We start from the raw sequence: 12,726 nt of genomic DNA, 5'->3' as shown, positions 1-12,726 counted from the left end.
AGAGTCAAAAGGTAGGTATCGTTTGATAGAAAACTTTAAAAAAAAATTGGACATTTGGACATTCTCATGCTGAGAAACTGCCGATACATTTTTATTATGATTTTGCATATCTTGTTTGACATGCAATAACTCGGGAAGGAAATACGGTAGGGGGAAATTCTTTTTTGGTGAAGTTCCCCTAAAAGTGAGGCATAAAGTAATCAAAAGTTACAGCATTTGAACAAAGGTAGCCTTTTTGTTTAGTCCTCACACATTTGGAAGTCATTTATAAAATAATTTTCTGAGTGACATACACAAAACTCTACTTAGCAGTAACTTCACTTTTCAGAGACACCTTTTCAAACATTCAGAATCAAACTTGTAAATATGAGTTGCAGTTAAAAATTTAACATGAAAGCCCTTGGCATGAACTAGGAAGCTCGGAATAATTTTGATACCCAAGTTCCCAAGTTGAATGTTTATATGATTGTCAATGAATGAGATGCTTTTTTTCTTCATTAGACACAATTGAACAATAGAAAACAATAGTACCAACATGTAAAACAAGAACAGGAACAACCACCAGAGGAGAGAAAAAAAACAAAACAAAAAGAAAAAAAAAAAACATGACAAAACGTACAATAATAATACAAGAAAACATAAACAAATAAATAGATGAAATACAAGCAATTAGAGCATTTTAGGACTAAATTTAAAGTGGGATTTTAAAGAGAGCACAACAAGACAATGTTTTCCTTGCTTTGGCACTCTCTGAAACAGAAAGCGTTTGAAGGTGTTGATGGAATTCGTTGAGGAAAAACTTTGAATAATGGCTTATGATTAGAAAATGTATATTTATGAATATGACATTTTGCTAGGATAAGTTATTGATTTATAAAGTAAAATTATTTTTCAAAGTTTTTCTCCGTGTTAATAAAACCAAATATAACATATTTCCAAAATAAAGAAAAATGAGGGTACACAAAATTAATAATATACCTGCAAAAGCTCTTCCAAAAAATGTTGGCATAGTTACAGTCCCAAAACAAGTGTACAGTAGTTTCATCTTGTGCATTACAGAAATCACATTTTATGTCAATGTCAGGTTTAAAAAAAAAAAAAAAGATATTTTTCACTGGATAAAATCTATGAATTGATTTAAATGAGACTTCTCTGACTTTATTTACAATAAGGTATTTATGTGGCAATAACGAAAATGTTCTCCAGTCCACAATGTTGACAAAATTGCTCCAATAGGTAATTACATAAGATTTGGTAACAACATCTCTCTGAAAGAGAGCACGAATGGACCTTTTGCTAGAGTATGGATCTAGACAAACCTTGCCCACCATTGTTAGAGTGGGATCAAAAATAGGTGGTATAGTAAACAGAGTCCTTTCAAAACCTTTAAACAATGTAATAACTAACGTAATATTGTTATCATGTCAGTTTTGAAAAAAATAGGGACCTGTTTTTATAAAGAATATTTTGATTGTTCCATATGAAATATGAATGTGGAGAAAGTTTTGTTTATAAATAAGAGACCAAGCCAGAAGCATGTGTTTGTGGAATGAAGAGAGCTTTCAGGGTAATTTTTCAATATTATAATTGCATAACAAAAGAAACTGTAGGCCACCCAGCTGGGAGAATATATAATTTGGGATAAAGTTCCAAATTAAAGAGGGGCATTTTAAGAAGTGTTTCATCCAATTAATTTTAAAAGTGTGATTTAATGTTTTAAAATATAGAAAATGTAAACCTCCATTTTTAATACGTGTTCATTACAACAGTTTTTTCTTTATATGGTGGGTATGATTCCTCCAAACAATTAAATAGAAGATTATCTATAGTTTTACACGTTTTATTGTCCAAATGTAGAGCTAATGCTGCATATGTTAATCTAGATAAACCTTCAGCTTTAGTAAGCAAGACCCTGCCTTTTAATGAAATATTTCCTATAAACCAGAGGCTTTAGAGAATGCATCTATTACCCCTAGAGCTACTGCAACTTGATCCCTATTTAAGAAGAGAGTGGTGTCATCGGTCAACTGGCTGATGATCACCTCCCTCCCTGCAATTGCTCTGCTTGATATGGTCTACTAAGAGTTGAGCTGCTAATAAGAACAAATAGGGAGAGATAGGACAACCTTGACGTGTACCCCTTTTGACATCAAATCTAGTTGAAGTCCCATGTTTTAATTTAATTGAACTGTTGGCATTACAATAAAAAGTTCTGACCGCATCACAAAAAAATATAAATACATTTGTGCTCAAGAGTATCAAATGCTTTGTAGAAATCCAAAAATAAAATATAACTTTGATCTGAAATCAGATGAGAATAATCAAGAACATCTAAAACTAATCTAATATTATTGGAAATATGTCTGTTCTTCATGAAACCAGATTATGTTTGATCAATAATCGAGTCTAAGACCCTTATTTAAGCTTGGTGCAAGCTGGCAAACGGAAAAACTTTCATTAAATACGTTTAACAAAACGGCGCCATTTTTTGGACAAAGCACTTATAAAATTCTCCAGTAAGCCCATCCGTCCCAGTAGATTTGTTATTTTTTAAACAGTCAATTGAATCTGTTACTGATCTTCTTTTGTAAGCATATCTAACCCCGTCTACATAATAGTAGAAATGCTTGATATAACATTATCCTCCTCTGCCCTTCCAGCCCAGACATAGGAACTAACATAAGACCTTAACAATTTTGAGAATTCGAAATTAAATAACTCCCAATTATTCGAATAAGAATTTTCTGTAATAGCTTTCTTTAGATAGAATTCAAGTAAGTGGTTAATTTCTAACTTAACAGTTTAATTTGTTTGAGTTATTGAGCTTCCAATAAGACGTTCTGGTGATTCCCTTCTCAAGTGCTATCTATATAAACTAAAACCTCATTTTGTGAAATGTTTTGAAAAGGGTACGTGAGCTATATTTTTTTTAAACTGACACTTGTTTTGAGATTTTTTTATATAACGTGTATACATTTTTAATAGTGCCTCAAGAATAGAGAACATAAATTATTTATCCTCTTGTTCAACATCACACAGAGACACTGAATTATCATAAAGCACAAATCCTGTATAGAGTGGCTCAGTGAATGTGGTGTTGAATGTGTGTAAGTGTCTGAGTGTGTGTGTGTCAGTGATGCCATAGAAGGACAGAATGCCGGCCGGCTCGTCCACATACACTCCTGCTCTGGTATAGGGAGGTGATGGGGCAGGTATGTATGTTGCCTTATTTTTATGCCAGGCAATCAGTTTCTCCCTAAAGAAGCTCAGAATCCAGGAATTTTCATTGGCTCCGAACCTACAGAGATCATTGTCTCCTTTCCTGTTGATTCTTTTATATGCCACTGCCATATCACCCAACCCAGTCCATTCAGCCTCCCAGTAACAGCGTCCAGTCAGACGCTCTTTACACAGAACCTGCGGACGGCCGTCAAATCTCTCTGGATGATCAGGATGTGACATCGGTTCTGGATTATATACCAACTTTTTGTTGCCCTCTACAACAGAGAGACTATTGTGTACCGTGTTTGGATCCAGTGTGAGACGACAGAAATCTGGACACAAGAAAACAACATTAATAAGACCCCAAAATATGGTAAAGAATCAGATTGGCCTTAGAACTACTTTTCGGCTCCACATAAATATTTTTGACAGCACATACACAATCAAAACCTTTAATATTTGAGACCTTATTCTGGTCTACTGTGAAATGGTGTCCTGTGAAGAAAAGGTATGTGTGTAGACCTACATTTTTGTAGCCCTCCTTTAATCATGGTCTCTCCCCCATGATCCAGACTGTCGAAGAAGAAAAAAAAAGCATAAATATTCTATTCATCTGACTCACCAAAAAGGAAGAAATAAGTCTTAAAAATACAACACAACAAATTTTCACTCATGTCTATGCTAATAACTTTTGAACTAAGGTTTTGAAGAAAAGTATGATTCCGTGGCTGCACCATATGATGTTATTTTCTGTGATGAATTTTTCAACCATTTTGATGGTTTGTCCATTTTTTCACCAACATTGCTGAAATCATATTCAGACTGTGCTAGCAAAAAGTAAAAAAAGTAAAAAAATAAAATAAAAAAAAAGTCAAACAATACCAAATTGGCCCATGTTAGCCATTTTGGGCATTGGGTATTTTGAATTTTGTCATAAAATGCTGTATTTTATGAAAACTTTAGCATATTGTTACGAAAGTTGATTTGTGTCTTCGGCACTATGCCCTGAAACAACCTATGCTCTTTTGGGCCGGATATAATAAAATTGACAAATATGCTTACAGCGTAGCCAAATTGCCATGAATCTCACCTCGTTCTATTCCTTGGGTCCTACAGAATCCAGTGGTATATTTTTCAACAGTCGGACAGTCAGTCAAATTTCGGAAAGTCAGTCAAATTTCACACGTCATCATGAGACGTGTGGCAAAGAGTAGGCAAAGAGTTATTAAAAGCTTTTGTTATCTCAAACCATTTTTATATACTGTAACTCATTGTCAAAGTTGATATCAAGTCAAAGCATAGTATTTTATGCAATATATTGGCAATGCTAACATGAATCCTTGCCATGCTCACTTAGCTCATCACTTTGCATCTGATGCGCCTGGCCCCCTAAATGCTGCTGGCGGCTATACTTTTACATGGATCCTAATAACCCATTTTTTAACCAAACTTGTAGCCACATACATCGGAATTAGTGTTGTCAAAGACCCGGTACTTCGGTACCAAGTCGGTAAAAAATTTGTTTTAAACGTCACGGTACCAGGTTTTCTCAAACCCGGTACTTGATGCGCGTGCATGCCCGAAGCGCGTGCAGTTGCTTTCTCTTCATAAAAGCGCTGAGACATGGCAACCGGCGTTGCTGCCGATAAAATCCACTTGTTGATAAGAAAGGAGGAAAGAGCCAGATATGGAAATATTTTGTATTAGGCTAATGTCACGTTGCCATAAGGGGCCGTTCACATAGTGCGTTTTTTTATTCGTTATTTCAAATGTAGGCGCACGCTCATAGAAGCGGCGCGGCGCGCTCGTTTTTCCAGGCGTGCCTATGTTCATGGTTGCATAGCAACGACAGACGCCACGGGAGAGCAAGCGCTTGTTACGGTGCGTTCACACGGGGCGTCAGCGTCAACGCTTGACGGAAGGCGTGGCTGAAGTTTGGCACTGACGCCATGGTCATAGCAGCGTCAGCCAATGAAATTAGACAGGAACTCAACAACAAGCTTCATTGTCATTCAACATGGACGCCAATTTGCCAATAAAAAGTGATTGGTCATAAAGGACCGGGTGATTGCCCACCGCAATAATTTCTCCTCCATTTTAAAATTTATCCTCAGTTTGCTGCTCTTGAACAGGATGAACGTGATTGGCTGCCGCCTGGCTACTGTATTTGCATAGAGCGATCCTGATTGGCTGACGCTTCCGTCGGCGGCGCTTCACTGGCGTTGCTCGCGGCAGAAGTTGAAAAATTCTCAACTTCTGCCGCGAGCAACGCCAGTGAAGCGCCGCCGACGGATCCACAATTCTTTTCGGCAACGCTTGACGTCACCCATTCAAAGTCAATGGGAAGCGTTGACGCTGATGCCCCGTGTGAACGAGGTGTTAGTGATGTTACGTCTGACACCGACGCTCCGAAGCTTGCTTCAAACTCGAACAGTCCTTGCAATGAACCACTGCTTCGGAGCTTGTATTATTACGTCACTAGTCACGTGAAAATGACTTCTGAAGCAAACACATTAGGCGTTTCTCAATAGGCTTGTTCGACTTCATGCAGCTCTGCGCAATCCGATCGGTGGCTGACTTGAAGCAGTGCATGCCGGTTAGAAATTGTGTCCGACTTGATCCAGCGCCGACGCCACGTGACTGTGACGTATGCCATCAAAGTACCGCGAGAGTGATTCGAGAGTAGCCAGAGAACTCAGCCAGCGCAGCTTCTCAAGAGCGGCTGCACGAGGGCTGATGACGACACAGCTGTTCCACGATTGGCCGGATTCACTGCATGACAACGATCACGTGTGTTTCGTGTTTATCCGAACACCTTTAGTTCCTCTAACGCTCACAAATCAGTTTTTTATAACAGTAAACACTCTTTTCATGTAGTTGCGATGTTATATTGTGTCATGTTTATTAAATTAAAACTGATTAAAAAACGTAGACTCCACTTCATTGATAGTAGCTTATGTTTAACTTTATTCTTGTTCAAACAGACGCTGTATGAAGCAGTACATAAAGTATTGAATGAAAATGTCTCTGGAACATCTGTGTATTATTTGGCAAATATTGCATTTATTTCACTTCAGCTGTGGTAAAGTATGCAAACACCACGTGAGCGGTCACTACGGGAACCAGAAAGTGTCCGACTTCACGTCTCCATTTGCAGCTCCTCCCCGCCTGCACCCGGCTACTCTCGCCGATCGGTTACATCCAGCCGCAGCCGATGTCGAACACACCTAATGTCAAGGAAGGATCCTCGGAAGCCAGAATTTGGAGGATGCTACGTCATCGACATCCGTCGAAGGACTGTTCCAATGTCAAGGATCCTCGGAATTTCCACCAAGGACCGAGTCCTTCGTTCGAAAAATATCCCATATACAGGAAAGGATGCATATGTGTAGCCTTCGCGCTCTTCGCGCTCTCAAATCACCCACAATCCTATGCGCGCAGCTTTGCTATCTTGTTCAAAAAATTCAAAATGTTGGACGTTAACGGAGTCGGAGCGTTAACAGTTCAATATGCTTTCAAATGTAAATATATTTACGTTACCAAACATTTGTTTTAAAAAATAATTGCATCCATTATGTTATGGGTCAAATTGACCCGCACTGTTTAAACACACTTAACAGTCAAATAATCAATATGATTAAAAAGGAGTTTATTGATTTAAAAACGATTATATTGCCTGAGTGAACAGAACTGCATCCATAGCAACGCTCTGTTTTTCATTTTCACTGACGTAATGACGCACTGACGTGCACTTGCTAGCCTGTTCCATTTACATGTTCTCCGAATGCTAAAGAGGAGCTTCGCCTAGCCTCTGAAGGAAGTGACTTGGAAGGACCAGTCCTGCCAAGGAAGTATCCTTGACATTGAGAAACACCTACTGGTTCACTCCTGTAGTAAACCACCTGACTGCTTTGACAGCCCAATCCAGTGTTGACAGGTTTGAAACCTGGCGGCTGTATTTCTTATAAAAGTGAAGGTTAAAAAAAACTATAGAAACCATTAGAGAAATTCTATTGGATTTAATGGTTTTCATGGGAATTTTATTGGTTGTAATGGGAATTATAGTGGTCTCTGTGGGTCTACTGATATGTGTTGGGTTGTATTGGTGGGGGGCATTAAATCCTAATGGAATATGTCCCTAACACACTACAAAAAAAGAATTATGTAGTGGTTTAAATGGTAAAAGCCAATGGTTCCTATTTTAATATAAACCATTAGAATTTCTGTGATGGTTTCCAACTTTTTTTTAAGCTGGTCTGATCTTCTGTCCTTGTCTAAAGAAATAATTACACACACACATCATGCTTAATGTTTTATTATCAAGGTGAACACATGAAATTCATCAGTATCTGTAAAATTCACCTACATAAATGAGTTTCACAGTAGGCTACTAACACTAGGCTTGTTCGACTTGAACCGGCGCTGCACAGACCGATCGGTGAATGACATCAAAGTACCGCGAGAGCAAATAGAAAGTAGACGGCTCCTATATGCTTTTGAATTGCTCTCGCGGTACTTTGATGTCATAAACCGATCGGTCTGTGCAGCGCCGGTTCAAGTCGAACAAGCCTATAGTCTCAGCTTTGATCGCCTCGGTAAAAACACGTAATAAACGGGGCGTTACTTGCATTTTATGGTTGTCAGCTTTGTTGCATTACATTTACTTCACCAGGAGATGGTGCTGCAATTTCTATCTGAATGAAGCTTCGAGTAATGAACCATTTTCGACACAATTGTATCAGAAAGCAATAATGCTTGGAAACGCTTCATTTGGCCATCACTAACGCTTGTGGAAAGGAGAAAGCGGTGCGAACTGCGCTCTCCATGATGACGAGGAAGTATCAGCAAAGAATTAATTGATTAATTCTAGCCCTTGCATTAGCTTAGGCCAGGGGTGTCCAATCCTGCTCCTGCCGATCGACTGTCCTGCACAGTTCATCTCCAACCCTAATCAAACACACCTGCCTTTAATTTTCAAGTGATCCTGAAGACCTTAATTGGTTGCTTCAGGTGTGTTTGATTAGGGTTGGAGATGAACTGTGCAGGACAGATCGAGCAGGATTGGGCACCCCTGGCTTAGGCCTACTAGATATATTCATGGAGATGAGAAATAAAAACATCAGAAAAGCAGTTCTAGGCTTATTCTTGGCTGGATAACTCTTAAAATTAAATATGAATGCAGTTTTGGATTAAATAAAAGTACAGTCAAGTCAAATAAAACACATTTTATCTCCTGTATAGTTTGATTAACATTCATTAACATTACTTAATGCGTTATCTAACATCAACACATTGAGTGAACAATATATTTTTACAACATTAATTAATGTTTGTGAATGTTATTTAATACAAACACTTGATTGGTCATGTTTGTTCACTTCATTCATTGTGCATTAAATAATGTTAACAGAGATAATGTTAACTTTTGATTTTAAAAATTTATTTTTAAATGAACCCCAAGGAGAATAATTGCAACAGTATATAACTATTGTTTATTGTTAGGTCATTTTATCTAATGTTATCTAACAAATGGAATCTTATTGTAAAGTGTTTTTAATACTACAGTTTCCATCTTTGTAACCGTGATATACACTTTAATATAGCCTATGTAAATTTAATCTAAATTAAGCTTTGGTACCGAAATTGGTACCGAGAACCGTGGATTTTCACTGGTATTGGTACCGAATACTGAAATTTTGGTACCGTACTAATCGGAATGAACTTAAACACTGAAAATTCATTGAGAATTGAGAATGGATTGAGTTGTTTAAACCTTTGATAATCTGATTAAAGATAAGGCAGGCAATTTTTTTACCAGAATTTTTTTTGTTATACTGGTTGAAAGTCTCTTCACATCCTGATAACAATCAACAATTAAAGTGGTCTAAATTAGGGCTGAACGATTAAAACGCAATAAAACCGCACGTGATTTGGCAAAGGCTGCGATTATTTTATGCACAGCTTGTCAGTGCAGTGCGGTTGATTGGTAGTAAATACTGCCCCATTTGAATGCCAATGGCGCTCTCACGCAAACACGATAAATATGCCCTGCCGCAGAAGTACAGTAATGCGCATCATTCTAGGAAATCCCTATCGCTGTAGCTGAATAATCAGAAGATTGAAACGCTTTGATTAAACATGATTTATAAATACACAACTGCCTTATTCTGTGTAAGAAGCACATCATCTCACAGAAGGAGGAGCTCAACTGTCGTAATGAAGTGAGTTTGGAGTAAATGCATGTTATTAAATGTTGTCTGTTGTTGGACAAGAGGTTCATAAATGCTTCTCATGTTTTGAAAAGATGTTTGATGCATGTTGTTTTTTCAAATGCACGTTATAAGTGACTCAAACTCACAGTGCTTTCAGGTGGGGCAGCGTTTACAGAGCCGTACATCAATGACAATCTGGGCATAAAAAAAAAAAAAAAAAACGCAGCCTTTGCGATTTTAAAATCGCGATAAGCCATCTCGATTTAAGTGCGATTACATGTAAAGTGTGATTACTCATTCAGCCCTAGCCTAAATATATAGATAACAATTGAAATAAGGGGGAAAATCTGATTATGAAATTAATGTTTTTCTTTAGTTCACATTGGCCACAATTATTGCAACGTCCTTTTCCCAAGATCTGCTCTGAGTCTTCTTCTATAATGCCTGATGAGTTTGGAGAACACCTGACAAGAGTTTAAAGACCATTCCTCCATACAGAATCTCTCCAGATCCATCAGTTTCCCAGGTCCATGCTGGTGCATCTCTTCAGTTCACCCGACTCATTTTCTAAAGGATTCAGGTCAGGGACTGGGATGGCCAAGCCAGAAGCTTCATTTTGTGCTCAGTGACACATTTTTTGTGTTGATTTTGATAGGTTTTTATTTTAAATCATGATGGAAGATCCAATCACAGCCCATTATAAGATTTCTAGCAGAAATGGTCAGGTTATGATTTTTTATCCGTTGGTATTTGCAAGAATCCATGATAACATGTCTCTGAACAAGATGTCCAGGACCTCCAGCAAAAAAATAGGCCCACAACTTTGAAAATCCAGTGGTATATTTAACCGTGGACATGGGGTACATTTTATCCCTGTTTGCACCAAACCCATCTGGTGGGTTTGCTGCCAAACAGCTCTTTTTTTTAAGTTTCATCTGACCACAGAAATCAGTCCTGTTTGAGGTTCCAGTAGTGTCTGACAACTGAATATGCTGGAGTTTGTTTTTGGACAACTTGTGGTGATGTTTGATACATTTTTTTTTTTAGGCTTTCTGACCCCAAGACTCAGCTAATCTCTGTAATTCTCCATCTCCGATCCTTGGAGAGTCTTTGGCCACTCAAGCTTTCCTCCTCATCATGCATTAGGACGATAGACACACGTCCTCTTCCAGGCAGATTCATAACATCTTTAGTTGATTGGAACTTCTTAATTATTCTTAAAAAAAAGAATACAGCCACTTTCTATTTTGTGAAGCTCAACAATCTTTTGCTGCACATCAGACCTATAATCTTTAGTTTTACCCATTGTGATTAATTATTAAGGGAATTTAGCCTTCGTGTTTATATATACTTACAAAGGGCCCTATCTTGCACCCAGCGCAATTGACTTTATACACCGACGCATGTATCATTCCTATTTTGCACCCGCACAAAGCGGACTTTTCCCTCCACAGACGCACGTCGGTTAACTAAGAAATACACCTGCGCTCCCCGGGGCGGTTCAGCGCAAAGAGGAGGCGTGTTCCGGCGCAAACGTTCCCTCATGCTATTTTACAGGTTTAGAAAACAATTGCGCCACTGACCGAAAAAAAACTGTTTAAAGTCAGTGGCGCATTGCGCATGTTATTCATATGCTATTTTAAGGGCGCATGCTTGGCCTTAATCAATGTAGCGTGTGTACAACGCGCATACACTTTGATTCTCTCTACACACAGACGCAGCAGTTATCATTTTTGCAAATCATACATTATTACGATAGATAGATAGATAGATAGATAGATAGATAGATAGATAGATAGACATTTTATTATAAAAGCATACATCTAGCTTACACATTTACCCAAATTATCATACGCCTGTTTAACCGAAGTTAATTTGGGTGTGTTTCTCCATCCCCAACGTCCCTGACGAGAACGTCGGTCTCCTCGGCTGTGAACCGCTGCTGGCGTGCGCCTGGCAAATCCGCCGTTATAATAGGAATCCGCTTTAGAACAAGCGCGCCTGCTCTTAAAGGGAATGTGAGATGTCGCTCTGATTGGTTTATTTCACGTTACGCCCAAACCACACCTATGAATAATGAAGCTACTTCAGACCAACCCCTTTTAGATTTGCGCCAGGCGCAAGAGTCATTTATCCCACTGGGAAAATAGCAACAGCGCCCAAGACCCGCCCACAAAGTTACTTGCGCTTTGCGCTTGACACTTGCGTTTCAGATCGTTAAAATAGGGCCCATAGTGTGTTTATATAGTGTGGGAATATACTCCAGAGATATTTTACTCATAAGAATTTGTAGGGGTGCCAATAATTGTGGAGAAATTGGAGAAAAACATTTATATCATAATGTGAGTTTCCACCCACTTTCAACTGTTTTACTTCAATGAAAAGTTAGAATTTTGTGAATTTTTTGGATGAAAGATCAAAAGGATAAATAATGCAGATTTATTTTCACAGCTGCCTTTGCTCATATTTACCAAGGGTGCTAATATTAGTGGAGGGCACTGTATGTATTTTCATACCTCCTCGTGCCCAGTAGCAAGAGTTTGGGGTGTGTCTGCTGTAGCAGGCTGAGCCAGAGGGTGTTTAGGGGGTGTGGAAAAAGACATTCAGATTTCATTACAAAAGTGCTAATAAAATTTGAAGACTTGTCAAAATACACAGACAGACACCGGGGTAAAACAAGGATAAACATTGGCATTGTTTTTAAAAGATGGAGGATTTTGATGGAATGTTTGGGTTTCGATCGATACAATGAACTTACAGAGTTTCTTCTTGACAGGTAAGCTAAACGTCAAGTTTAAAGTATTCCACATATGTAAGAGCTTTTATTGAAAGAAGCCTACTTTTACCCATTGAGACATGTCTTCACTTTAATAGACCCGGAGGTGATGATTATGATGTTTGAGTTGAGAGAGACGTGATGCATGAAAGGGCCGTTTGCAACGGTTGTTTGAAAACATCTTTATTTTTGTAGTTCTTCTAAATGACACTTATAATCACAGAAACTGCCTACCCTAGCTTTAATGGGAAAACAATAGCAATGTAAATGCTAAATTGGATCGCTTTCTGCTGCTGAAAAATCTTGAGTGTGATCACGTTTTCAGAAGATCTATTTCAATTGTATGGATATGTATTCTGTGTGTCTTTGGAGATATAAACTAAGACGTCCTGTTTTTACCTGGACAGTCAAGTTCTCTTTGCGCCTGAATGTTCAAATACAGACAAAGTTGTAAATTAAATCTTGCGTAAATACAGTCGGTTATGCCTGTCCATCCCGTCCCGTAAACCACCATGA

General features: G+C 38.3%; 1 protein-coding gene across 1 annotated transcript in view; it reads right to left on the bottom strand.

Moving 5' to 3' along the window:
- Positions 1 to 555: 555 nt before the first annotated feature.
- LOC311295349 (protein NLRC3-like) overlaps positions 556 to 12,726 on the bottom strand; it is a 32,305-nt gene continuing 20,134 nt past the window's right edge. Inside the window, exons 7-8 of the mRNA XM_084416680.1 lie at positions 3,749 to 3,795; positions 556 to 3,554 (exon numbers count right to left, since the gene is read on the bottom strand). Of these exons, the coding sequence (XP_084272806.1) occupies positions 3,010 to 3,554; positions 3,749 to 3,795 (592 nt within the window). The 3' untranslated portion in view covers positions 556 to 3,009. The remainder of the gene's footprint in view (positions 3,555 to 3,748; positions 3,796 to 12,726) is intronic.

Source organism: Rutilus rutilus, assembly GCF_951802725.1.
Source record: "Rutilus rutilus genome assembly, chromosome: 8".
In the NCBI taxonomy this organism is placed as follows: Eukaryota; Metazoa; Chordata; class Actinopteri; order Cypriniformes; family Leuciscidae; genus Rutilus; species Rutilus rutilus.
The sequence above is the reverse complement of the archived record's forward strand: the minus strand, read 5'-3'. Positions and strand labels throughout refer to the sequence as shown.